Here is a 13,042-nt window from a genome sequence, read left to right as displayed (position 1 = left end):
AAGTGAGACAAGTGGCCTCACACTTGTCACTTCAGCTATTGTGTGGCTCTCCACTTGTCATGGTAGCCTTCTCTTGCCATTTTAGCTCATGGGAGGCCCAAATCTATAAATTGGAGCCCTCTCTCTTCATTAATGGAGGCTCTCTTGCTGCACACTAGCCTCTACCACCGTTACAAGCTGCCCTAATGATGGCTACTCTGTTTCTCTCTCTCTTGAAGGCTGCCCATGAAGAATACCGGCTGTTGGGGACTGTTTTGGAGGCTTCCATCGCGAAGAAATACTGAAGGCAAGGGTATTTAATCATTTATTATGATTTCTAGCCATTGTACTTATTGCACCAGCATTTGTACTTGCTGTACTTGTTGTACTTGCTGTACTAGCCATCGTACCGGTTGTACCAGCCATTGTACATGCTGTACTTGATGTACTAGTCATTGTACCTGCTGTACCAGCATTTGTACTTACTATACCTACTGTACTAGCCACTGTACCTACTGTACCAGCCACTATACTTGCTGTACCAACCATTGTACCTGCTGTACCGGATGAATGGAGAGTTGTACTTGCTGTACCAGCTCTATTGCATGAAGACCCGTGGTTTTTGGGGAAGAATCAGTACCCACACGGAGGTATATGGATTATATTGTTGGCTCGGCATTTCTACAGCCTATGTTCCGGCTTGGTAGCCTTGTGTTGGGCTGTGTTATGGCATTTGTATAGGGATAATCCGGCATCTCCCGTGGGGAGAGTAAGGCCCCTCAAAGCTTGTACATGATATTATTCTCCTTGGGTAATAAAATACTCCAAGGGGGGGGTCGGCCCATTCCGGCCTCTATGCGGTGTCACACGTGCAAGCTCATTTTCAGCATTTGTGGATGTTTTGTCCAGCTTTATGTTTTATGCAAAGTGATGATGAATATGTGTTAAGGCTGTGGCCATGTTTAAATGTTCTAGTATGCATTAATGGTATCAACAAGTGTGTCAAAGGCCCTAGACCCCGAGCACCCACCGCGAGTTACAGGTGGTCTATGGAGCAGATGAGGACAGTTGTTTGCTCACTTTTTCTACTGGATTACATGGGAGATTAGAGAGATCAGAGCACCCCTTGGAGGATTTCAGAGGCTGCACCTTGTAGAGGGTGAGGGTGATTGGTTTTCAGGCACAAGCATGGCACATAGATCCAGCACCGGCCAAGGTGGCCAAGGAGAGATTTTGGCGGTTATGGATTTGGGAGTGCCGACCTCTCACCCGGTTGTAGTGGGACCCTGGAGAGTGGGCGTGGCATGATCCCACAAATCGGGTGTAGACTCTCGATGCCCCATTCTTTGCATATACAGCGAGGCTCGACCGGAGGATCTAGATGTCGGAGATAGATGGCACACCGGTAACAGCAGCACACTGGCAGACTCAGGGCCTATCACAGCACTTCCTTTTAGGTTTCTGGAAGAGGCTTTGGGACAGCTTTCGGCCGAGGAAGATCACTCTCTTCCTCTGGTTGACAGCACAAGAGAGTTTGGCAGTGGGTACTTGGCTGGCACTCGGAGGGCGGCCAGCAGCTTGCCCGAGATGTGGCCACCCCTAGGAGTCTCAACAACATTGCCTTTGGGATTGCCCAAAGGCTTAGCAGATTTGGCAGCGGATTCGCCGCATCTTTGCTATGGACAGGGCAGCGACCCGGATTATCGTTTGGGGTACTGTCGCTTAGGCCACCGAGGCTAGAGTGGTCGGGACTTATGAGGAGGATGGGGGAGGCCATGCCCTTCAGGTCTCCCACCATCATATTGCAGTAGTACCAATCACAGCCCCACCTGCAAGTGTTTGGCATCCAGGCTCAGGCCAGCGCTGGGAGATTTGCAGTAGCATAGCAGCCTGGCACAGCTAGCGTGCTAGATGTAGCGAGGCCATCGAGGGTACCCACACTCCACCGGTTGAGACCATCAGGAGCATATGGCTCGACATCATTCACACCCTCCGCGGTCAGTGGGGAAAGCTGCAGGGAGGTTCCGACCGCATGCTGAAGCGGCGGGAAGCCTTCTTGAGACTTTGGAGGCCTGGTCCTTTCCTCACAGAAAGAGGCGGTGACCCCATTTGGCACTACAGACCACCTGTGTGGTTGTTCCTCCCTCCCCTCGGCCCCCCTCCCCTTGTATGAGATAGCCTTCTCCTCATAGAGCGGCCTGCCAGAGGAGAAGCATCTCTCCCCCTTATGATCACTTATTTCCCGCCCTTATATGAGGCGAGTTTGTATTTAGCCCTTCGTGGTTGTACTTAGCCCTTTGTGGCTGTTTTCTCTTTAACTAATTGAAGGATCTTTTTGCCAGGAAAAAAGAACAATATATAGTAGATGGTAGGGAACACGGGCACTTGAGTGGGTAGTGTGAGTTGCAAGTCTACACTGACAACCACTTGTTTGCAATAGTGTATTCATATGCCTTGGTATGGAAATCTGGTTAGAAATGCCCATGACACTATGTACTTGATTCTCCCAATATCAATATACTTTATTTGAGGGAGGGGCCGGCCGTTCCGGCTTATTGTGTGTCTCTTGTCAATTCAGCAAATTACTTCTTGTATTGAGCTCAAATCTTAGTGTATTTAAGTGTATTGATTAGCAGTGTGTTCAACCAAGTTACAGGGGCTGAGGGGAACCTCCATAGATTCGCCAAGGCGAGGGAGATTTTCTGTTGTGCATCTGAAGTACAGATCAACTGGCACAAGTCATGTGGATTTTTTGTTGTGCATCTGAAGCACAAATCAACTGGCACAAGTCATGTGGATTTTGGGTTTGCTCATCGCCTGCCCTAACTTGATGTCTAGTTGAGGCTTTTTAGTGGGTCCCGAGGGGCACTCCAGTTCGTTATCTAGGATGCCAGGTTGGCATTGACATCTACCCCAAGCAGCAGTTTGCCCCTCTTCTTCTGAGCATTCAGAAGAATCTGCTATACTGGAGTTCAGCCAGGCTTTCTTTAGCTGGCTGGGTTGTGGCCGCGAAGCAGGTTTTTCTCACCACTAGATTCTCTCTCACTAAGTAGCTTTACTTCTCTTTCCCCTTAATTTGTTTCTTGTAATCAATCTGGGTATTCTCGCTAAAGGTTTGGGGCTCGAAGCCGGCAGTCGAGGAGTGCAACCGGCCAATAGGTACAACGCATAGCACATGGGGCCATAGCTTTAATGCCAAGCAGCCGCGAACCAGCAAATTGGGCGTTAAGCTGCCCTAGAGATAGGTCTTCTCGAAAGCTTTCAGCGAAGAATACAAAATTTTTGACCCTCATACATCGAGGTAGCCAGCCTTGGCACCTCATGTGGGATGAATCCCAATGGATTCAAGGCCACTTGATAGCCTATAGTTTGCTAGAAGGAGATTCTCTCCCTCTTGTAATGGTTTTATGCTAAGTGAATTTCGGCTATTCTACATTGTAATGTTGAGCCTCTTCTTGTAGATCTTGATAAATAAAGCTCCCTGTGGCTATCAAACACATGCAAGGGGAACATCATGAATTTAGTTTCTTTATATGGTTCTCAGAGGGCCCTTTAATGAAAATCATCTTGTGTATGAGAAGTCAAGGCATGGTTTGAGTTCATGGGTCTTGTTATGGAGATCTGATACGCACACAAATAAGTGATTATGGTTGGTCGTAGTTTGGGTGTTTGAGAGAATGGATTGGTTTTTTTGTTGAGAGTTTGAAGTATTGTGATGATGATAAGCAGTACTCTGGCACGCAAGGCTGGGATTCTTTGGATGTTGTGCTCACTACTATGCTTTCATTGAAAACCAGCTTGTTCCAATGCTCGTTTGTGATGAATTCTAGCCCATGTACTCACACCAGATTCCATGACTATTCCAATCATTAGCTCCCCCTTGGTGTAACGGCTTCATCCAATTTAGTATCCCCAATCTGTAGGCATAGCCATATTAAGCATTTTGGAAGCTGCCCTCCCTCTCCATCTGAGCATCTTAGCCCTAATACCTTGCCTGTCTCAGCCTTACAATCAGACATTTTTTGAAGGTCTTGCCTTATATCTTGTGGTGAAGATAAAGATCGAAGAGATGGGCTAACACAACTCTGAGCTTAGGCATGGTTCCAAGACACTCCTTCGAATAGGGTATTTTGCATAAGTTATATCCTGCCAAGGTAAAGTCTCCCAATTCTTGATACTTATTGCCTTCCACATCTAGCTAAAATTTTCCCACTCGTTCACCTTTTCCTCTGTCATTTTGATTTGTCAGTGGACCTCACATTCTTTTCTTGATAGCATGGAGTACTCTACTAGCAGCTTGATAGGCTCTTCTGATAGAGTTGCACGGGTGGGCGCTTGGGCTATTTGTGTACATCATGTGTGTGTGCACACGTGTTTGTGTGTGCGTGCGCGTGTGCGTGTGTGTGGATATATATGCATATAGGTTATGAATGAATGTAAGTATGCATGTACATATGTGTGTGTATATATGTATATATATGCAAACATGTAAGTTAGTTTCATGCTTGATGGGCAAAAAACTAAGACTCAAAGATCAACAAGTATGTTGTAAGCATGGGCAATAGCTTGACTAAAGAGTCACAAGCATATTGTTAACATCAAAGGATTGTATTGCAGAGAAGGGAGCTTTCTAAAAGGATAATTTCTTTGGAATTACTAGAAGCTTAACACAAGCCAAGGAAGGCAGCCATTATTAAAAACCAATGGCTAGTGCATGGAACAAACATTATGGTGCCTTACACAGAATGGTGAGCTTAATTACGCAAAACAAACTCTGCATGTGGATAATGTATGCGCATGTATAGCATCATGTTGTCAAATCTTGGTTGCTATGTGAATCATACATGATTGCTTTTACTGCTTCAGGTTGCACTTACTGATGGACACTGATAAAACCTATACCTGGGTGCTGATGGTGCGAGTGAGGTTGCTTTAGCAAGCAATTTGCTCCAAGCATGATGGACTGCAATGCACTCGTGACTCAATCAGGAACTGATTTAACCCTGTTGTTTTTCAGTTATGGCTCCCAGCCACTTTCTTTTTAACACACAGAACAATCACAAAAGAATATTACTGTTATATAAAGAAACTTGTTATATGTTAAGCAACTCAAATTAATTAGGCTCTACTCCTGAAAGGACTGGAAGGTTTTGTAATTACCTCCATGAACTAGCACATACCTTGAGTCCATCACACAACAGAGTCCCAAATCAAATGGACATATATTCTAAAACCAAGGTGTTTTCATGTTTCAACCTTCTTATGAAAATAACCAAACCATCTCCCTCCCCCCTTCAATAAGAAAAAATGCACCATCAATTTGGTAAGTTTAGCCAAAGCCTTGATGCACGTCCCACTTGTCAATGCCTCTGGAATTGTCAAACCAGAATCACCATCATAATAAGCAAGTTCTTATGGCTCCCCAAGATCTTTTCAAACATGCAATTTCTTGGAACTAGCAATTTTCACATCTACCAAAGATAACTAGCTACATTGTTGGAGCCACCCTCAACATCATCTTATTAGAGAACCGTTTGCTTTCATCAAAATCATCTTCTAACCACTCTCAATGCTAGCATCACATAGCACTTTGGTCTTATCACACACTTCCTTCTAAGTACTTCAGAACCATTATGTTGCACATTGCAAATTCTAAATCATGACAACCATTTTTTGAGCAAAATTTGCAAGCACGAAGGCAATGGTGCAATGGAAAAATCTAGATTTTAAAAAAAAGAACGTTTGTACCTTCTCTTTATCCTCCTTGCACCCTTTCCCTCCACTCTCTCATTAGTCCTCAATGTACTATTATAAGTGCTAGCTCCTGCATTATTAATGGTGCTTGATGTATGACGTGTTTCTCCACAATGAGACCTGGGTGCCTAAGTTATATGTAGGGAAGGTGCTAACATGGCACATTGCAATAACATGTGTTTCTCCATAGAGAGACCTAGGTGCCTAAGGTATATGTAGAGAAGGTGCTAACAGGTACATGTGGAAGGTGCTAACATGGCACATTGACTACATGAGTTTTTGTCCTTGTGAAATCATCGGTGTAAGGTGACGTGGCCCCTTTGTTGGCAAACAGACACTTGACCTTATGCTCCTAGGTCCACACCATGTTCACATTGAGCACTTTGTACTCCAAATCAATACAATTTCTTATTGGAAGAATGTTTGTCTTTACTTATAGAACTCCTCCATTGGACCAATTGCCCATCTCACGTACTTGGTATTCAATCCACCCCCTTGGATTAAACTCCAATTCTTGTGGATCTCTCCATTGTATATTGATATAGTATTATGAACCCACTTGAATGCAAATTTGTGATTTCATTTGGCTATGATGATCTTACAAACAATAGGCGACTTCATAAATTCCTTTGAAGGAATGATACTCAAAATTATCCAAGTGTGGTCAACACACTCTCAAAAAAGCCATGCATTCTATTCCTCATGGTGAATTCTATATAATGTAAAAAGGTGATTAGGATCACCATGATATTTAAGATCAACATTGTTTGGATTTGTGAACTCACCATTTACACCATCTTCACATGCATTAGAACTTCACTAGCATCATAAGCATGGGAAATGTAGTATGTGCCATCACCTATAACGTATAATCATTAGCATAGGACACATTGAGTATGCATCATGGCATGAAAGAGTTGCTTTGACCATGAGTCATTTCATGGAAATGTTAATCACAAAGGTCATTAGCATCACATTAATGGAGGTCTCTTTACACCATGCATAGTTGTGCTAGTCTCAATTTAGAAGGTGGCCACCTCACGTGGTCTTTGGCCATCGTCTGTCTTAAATCCAAGATTATTTTTCTTAATGTCTAAGCACACTCAAAGCTTCCCCAACATTGCCTCAAATCAAGCTATGATTAAAATCAAGAGTCTAATTAAAGCTAAAGCACAATTGTGAGAAGGAAAATGAAACTTGAGCCCTCATATATGATGATTGTCCATGTTGTAATTATCATTGATCACTACGTGTAGCAACACCTCACTAGCAATTCAGATAGCTAGCCACTCACATTGCTCATTAGATTCATCTACAAGAGCTGATGAGACTCATCATATAGTCTAATTTCTCATCATCACACTCTAATTACTCATTATACTTGCATGGTTCAAGCTTGGCAACACATTCCCTTACTCATTGTCGTTGACTATCTCCTTATGATTCATAAATATTTGCTAGTATATGAATATCTTCTTCACCTTTTAGCTATTGAATGGATTTAATCAAGATCTTGTCATGTGCCTCTAATCTTATCTTTGATCCTTTAGTGTATTTTCATTGATTTTTCTTCTCTTTAATATCTTGTCGATGACTTCTTTCCTCAACATCCCTCATCTTGAGGTGTGGTTCTACATATGGTAGCTCACAGAGGTATTTGGATTTTACTCGACAAAGTGTGTAGCTAGCACAAGACAAAGTGCAACATGCAATAAACACTATTGGAAGCAAATGTACAACACTTATAGACCCATTTTTTTAACTAATCCCATATATTGCAATCTCTTCCTAGGTTTGCACCATAATGAGTAACACTCACAGGAAGTAGGATCTTCCTCAACACAAAAACAACTCAAGTTGCATAATAATATCATAGATGGACAACAATATTGCACTACTAATGTGATATAATAGATGGCTATGAGTCTTCACATGTGTGGTCCTTTGTAGGAAGGTATGACTGATTGGGTAGATCTGAGCCTTTGTGCTACCGCGCCCAATAGTGTCCTCACTGTATAGGTGAGGAAACATTTGTTTGGGTATCTTAAATGACATCATTTCTTTCACATGTGAATAAGTGCATGCATAAGTTATCCTTCATAATGGTCCTACAGGCAGAGCATGATGAAAAGTCTTACTATGTTGCCAATCTCAAAAGATAGTAGGACTTTGCACTAGTCGGATGGTGTATTGATTGAAGATAGGCAATATAGCAAGCTTTAATCCCATGCCACCAAAAGGCACCACTAGACATACTGGTGCAACCAACAACAATAACAATTCTTGGCTTATGTGGTGCTTGTGCTGGTGGGCTAAAGTTGGAGGACCTGGAGTTTTTCATGTTACCACATGCAAATAGCCATACCATATGGTATGCTTCCTTCTGCCTTGAAGAAGAGGCTTTCTATGTAACGAGTTGTCTACAGAAAATACCAATAGACTACAAAACAAATGGGAGCCACACAGAAGTTGCCCAACAGCCCACTCAAAGGTATTTATGTTTCCTATAGGTACATTTATTAATTTTAAAGATTTTTTATGGTATGTATGCATTGGTAGCACTAATACCACTTCTTTTAGTACTACTACTAGAACTATTATTGTTGTAGCACTACTAGAAGTGTTGTAGCGCTACTAGCAGTGTTGCAGCATTGGCTAGTACTACCAATATTTTTTTGAAACCTAATATTGCTATATACCACTACTAGTATTGTTATTTGTGCAATTAGTGCTGATTATGTACTGCTAGCAGTGTTGACTAGCACTACTAGCATTTCTTTTAGTGCTAAAGTGTTGGTGCACTACTAGTAGTGCTATTAGCATGTTTAGTGATGACTAGCACTACTCATAGTGTTATTAGTTCTAACTAGCACTGCTAGCAGTAGTGTTTGTTACCTAGCATAGTTAGTGGTGCTACTATTGCTAACTAGCACCATTAGCAGTTCTCTACTAGTGTTGTCTAACACTATTAGCATTGCATTTAGTGCTAAAAGTACTGGCTAGCACTACTAATAATGCTATTAGTATGTTTAGTGCCAATATACTAGCCAGCAATATGTTTAGTGCTAATATACTAGCCAGCAGTATGTTTAGTGATAATTAGTACTACTAGTTCTAACTAGCACTGATAGTGGTGTTTGTTACCACTGCTATCATAGTTAGTGGTACTACTATTGCAAACTAACACTACTAGCAGTGCTAGTGTTGTCTTATACTACTATTAGTGATGTCTACATTTAGTGCTAGTAGCACTAGTGAGAACTACTAGTGTTAGAAATGTAGGCTAGCATTACTAGCACTACTTTCACTACTCGTAGTGCTAGTAGTAGTCACTACTTTCACTTGTGACTAGCACCAGTACTGGTAGTGCTTACTAGCACTAGTACTAGTAGTTCCTGCTAGCACTAGTTCTGGTATTGCTTATGTATTTAGTGGTACTAGTATTACTTATGTATTTAGTGTCACTAATACTGCATTTAGTGCTAACTAGCACTACTAGTAGTTCTTATAGTACTGACTAGCCCTACTAGCACTGCCTAAGATCCTCCTAGCATTGGTGCTTCTATTGTTAGAAATGTTGACTAGCCCTACTAGCACTAGTACTATTATTGCTTATGTATTTAGTGGTAGTAGTACTGCCTTTAGTGCTAACTAGCACTACTAGTAGTGCTTACTAGTACTAGTAGTGCCTACCAGCTTTAGTACTACTATTACTTATGTCTTTAGTGGTACTAGTACTGCTTTTAGTGCTAACTAGCACTACTAGTAGTGCATATAGTACTAGCTAGCCCTACTAGCACTGCCTAAGATCCTCCAAGAATTGGTGCTTCTACTGATGACTAACATTATTAAAGTGCTACTAGTGATGTCTAACACTCCTAGCAGTGTATTTAGTGCTAATAGTGATGACTAGCCTTACTAGTAGTGCTAGCAATGCTGGCTAGCACTACTGTTAGCCTATGACTATCACTAATAGTAGTGCGTACTAACACTAATAGCTTATCTATTTAGTGGAACTATTCATGCTTTTGGTGCCAGCTAGTATTGATACCAGTACTTATAGTACTAGGAAGCCCTAGTAGCACCGCCTAAGATCCTCCTAGCATTAAGTAGGTACTCTATTGTAGCACCTCTCTTTGCGTTATGTCAAAAACATTGTGCATAAGAATGATCTGGGCTATCCCATAAAGTTAGAATTGGGTAAGTTCAGGAATCCAATGAAGATTGAGGTAGCATAGGACAACAAGGTTGGCATTGTAGACCTCAACGATCAAGTTATATTTGATGCTGGTAGTCCTTTATTATTTGAGGACAACAAAGATACTCAAGAGGCAGGTTAAAAATGTGATTGATAAGATTACTAGGAAGTAGGGTACACCATGATTATGTGGTTGGTGTAAGTGCAAGCAGAGTTGAAGAAAACAGCCCAGAGTAAACGAGATTGAGGTTAAGAGGGTCGCTTAATTTCTTAGCCTTAATCTCTATAATCCACCTCTTATTTTTTTAGAGGAAAAGAATGAGGAGGTGTGATAAAAGCTGAAGAGAGTTGATGCAGAGTTAAGGCTACGAATAATATACCCCTTCTCCAACTTTGCAATTTCTCTTAGCAATTATCTTGGCAAACTACCAATGTTACCTCCCCCATTTTTCCAACTCCAACATGAGAAAAGGAACAACATTTTCTAGGATCTAAATGGTATGCTTGTTTAGATTGTTGAATTCTTCCATAATCAGTGTATGCCTCCATATGCAAACCAAATAAAGAGGGTCCAAGAGTCACAAGGGTGTAGTAGTGTTCTTATTCGTCAACCGAGGATGCACACCATTTTACTTGAATTTTATCTGGAATGGTAGCACTTCTCGATTGCAAAAGGTACATAAAATATTGTAGTGTTGCTTTCCGAATCAATATGATAGGCTTTCAGGTGTCTTTGGGCAAGATACATGCACGGAGGTGCCCTATTTTGTCTACGGTGGGAAACCCTTTTTTTTTTCAAAAACCTCCCCAATATTTGGCAGTGGTATGAATGGATGAAAGAAACCAATTTTTTGATATTGATGACTCATTGTACAAGGTGTAGGCACAACCTTGATCCTCCACAAGTTTGACGATCAAATACATACAAAATCCTTAACACTTTGATGCCTTGTTGAATCCATAGAGGTATTGAAATGTTGGATTATAGAGATTGAGGGTAAGAGAGAAGACATAAGACAAAGGTATGACGAGGGCTACAAAAGAGGGCTAAAGAAGCCACTAAGAAGACTAAAGAAGTTGCTCGGTTAGGCTAAAGAAGAAGCTCAGCTAAGCTAAAGAAGATAAATAGACTAAATAGGAACATTAGCCTAAAAAGTTTTGACTTGTTGATTTTGTAAGGAGATTATGTAACTAGGCATATTTGTATACATTTTATATACTTTTAATGTAATTTCAATAATGGGATATTCAGTCTTTATACATGATATTCAATCTTAATATTTTTCAGTTGAGATACTGGGTATTAAATATTGCTTTAGGTAATAGAAAAAGGAACCAATTGTAAAATCATGTCTTGGAACTATAAGTGCTTAGTTCTAAGCTTATGCTACTCTATTAGCACTTCTACTTTACAGAGCTAGCACTATCACTAACATTGCTAGTAACAATCATGGGTGTGGGTCAACAAAGTTGCTGTATGTGGACCATATATCCTCCTCATCAAAATAATGCCTCATATGACTAGCAACAAACGTGCAAGCTGCAACGTCCAACAATGGCATGAGTATGCCGTCTCGTCATAATGTGGAGTCTGTAAATGAGGGTATAGAGGTCCTAAGCCTTGAATTACTACTAAATGTACGTGTGAAATTGACAAAACATATGTGAACCATGACACAAAATGGCAACTCAAAATATCAATCGTAGAGTGACGATAATAGTGCATGAGTGGTTCTCCCATGATCCGATCGTAAACAGAAATACTATCAAAATGATGTCATCTGTAAGGTTCCTCCCTCTAAAAATGGAAGAAACACTTAAGATAGTCCGCTAAGTCTTATCTTAGAAAAAATTTCCTATTCATCGACACCTTGACCCTGTAGAGATTCAAGGATACGATTCATAGGTATGACCTAGCTCTATCCCGCAGGGGGAGCGTGATTTCCTAAACATCAAATCACCCATAGGGCAATTGATCAAAAATTGGGCAACTACTTAGACTTGATTTCTAGGGACAACGCTTTTTTCCTCATCTTATGCAAGGCACAGCCGCTGACCTAGTCTCTTGAATAGAGTTGCCCAAGAACCTAACTATCTAACGTAGGGCTTCCACTTAATTTGTTGGAAAGCTACCCGACTAATCGGGTCCACCCATCCGTAGGATGGTGCCGTCAGGGCATTCCATCCTCCCACTTTCCACCCTACTCACGCATCAATTTGTTATCTAATTAATACTACCACACTGTTTGACATAAATAAGCATATTCCTTAATTAGGGCCCTTCTTCACAAGGTTCGTTATAACAGCCTTCTTACACAATACAATCATACCAAAGACAAGATGCAATTATATAAAAAGTTTATACATGAATCCATTTCCATACAAGCCAATCCGGCTCTCTTATTCTTATTCTGCCGATGATCTAGAATTCGGCCTTCCAGCCTCTACATGCTGGGCAAAACCCTACGGGACCATACACCTCATCGTCGGCCGCTGGCGAGGACTCAAGCCGGCCTGTCGCCCTCTCAGGCTCCATCGCTCGATCCTCCCGCCCCTCAGAGGGATGTCTGCGCACTAGGGTGGGCTAATTCACCGCACTAGCCTGGGCCCTCAGAACTAGGCAGCATCATAATCTCTCGCCTCAATCGGCGATCCTTATTCCTCCAAAGGTATGAGGGATACCTTGGACCATTACCGGGCTTTACTAACGACGCCGCCCGGCTACACAAGCACGGAACGGAGTTAGCGTTGAAGCCAAAAAAAATCTTGAATTCCAAAGATAACAATCTTCAATGCAATTTTCTAAGCATAGCATTCACAATTCATGAAGATAGCAATTTCAACGTAATTTATCGAAAACAACATCACATAATTCATAATTTCATATAATTTTTATGTCGTCATTTTAAGAGGAAAAGACACCATTCATTAATACTAATTTTAAGAAAAAAAAAATCTCTTCTTTTGAAAATTAACCAATCTAACCTGGCCACCGTTTCCTTGAGCGGCTTGAAAAGGGACTGGAGCCGCGTTGGGCGCATCTCCCTCCATCTCGTTGTTACGTGCGCCTCTTGAGGCAATATTTTGCCGTCTCCGAGATGAGGCCATCGT

The 13,042-nt window shown here is 41.6% G+C and overlaps 1 protein-coding gene across 17 annotated transcripts in view; it reads left to right on the top strand.

Annotated features, from left to right (window-relative positions):
- The window catches only part of LOC147612186 (uncharacterized), a 170,778-nt gene extending 165,569 nt beyond the window's left edge, over positions 1–5,209 (top strand). For 14 of the 17 annotated variants that reach the window (XR_015263673.1, XR_015263672.1, XR_015263671.1 and 11 more), the window contains 2 exons: positions 4,597–4,727; positions 4,846–5,209. Coding sequence is in view for 3 of the 17 variants with exons in the window: in XM_086784068.1 (XP_086640194.1) it covers positions 4,846–4,859 (14 nt within the window). In the remaining 14 variants the exon portion in view is untranslated. The remainder of the gene's footprint in view (positions 1–4,596; positions 4,728–4,845) is intronic. The other 3 variants (XM_086784068.1, XM_086784067.1, XM_086784066.1) reach the window with 1 other exon arrangement.
- Positions 5,210–13,042: the final 7,833 nt, after the last annotated feature.

This window comes from Cibotium barometz, chromosome 46 (genome assembly GCF_041138505.1).
Source record: "Cibotium barometz isolate CiBa-2024 chromosome 46, ASM4113850v1, whole genome shotgun sequence".
Taxonomy (NCBI): domain Eukaryota; kingdom Viridiplantae; phylum Streptophyta; class Polypodiopsida; order Cyatheales; family Cibotiaceae; genus Cibotium; species Cibotium barometz.
This window is presented reverse-complemented; position numbering and strand designations above follow the sequence as displayed.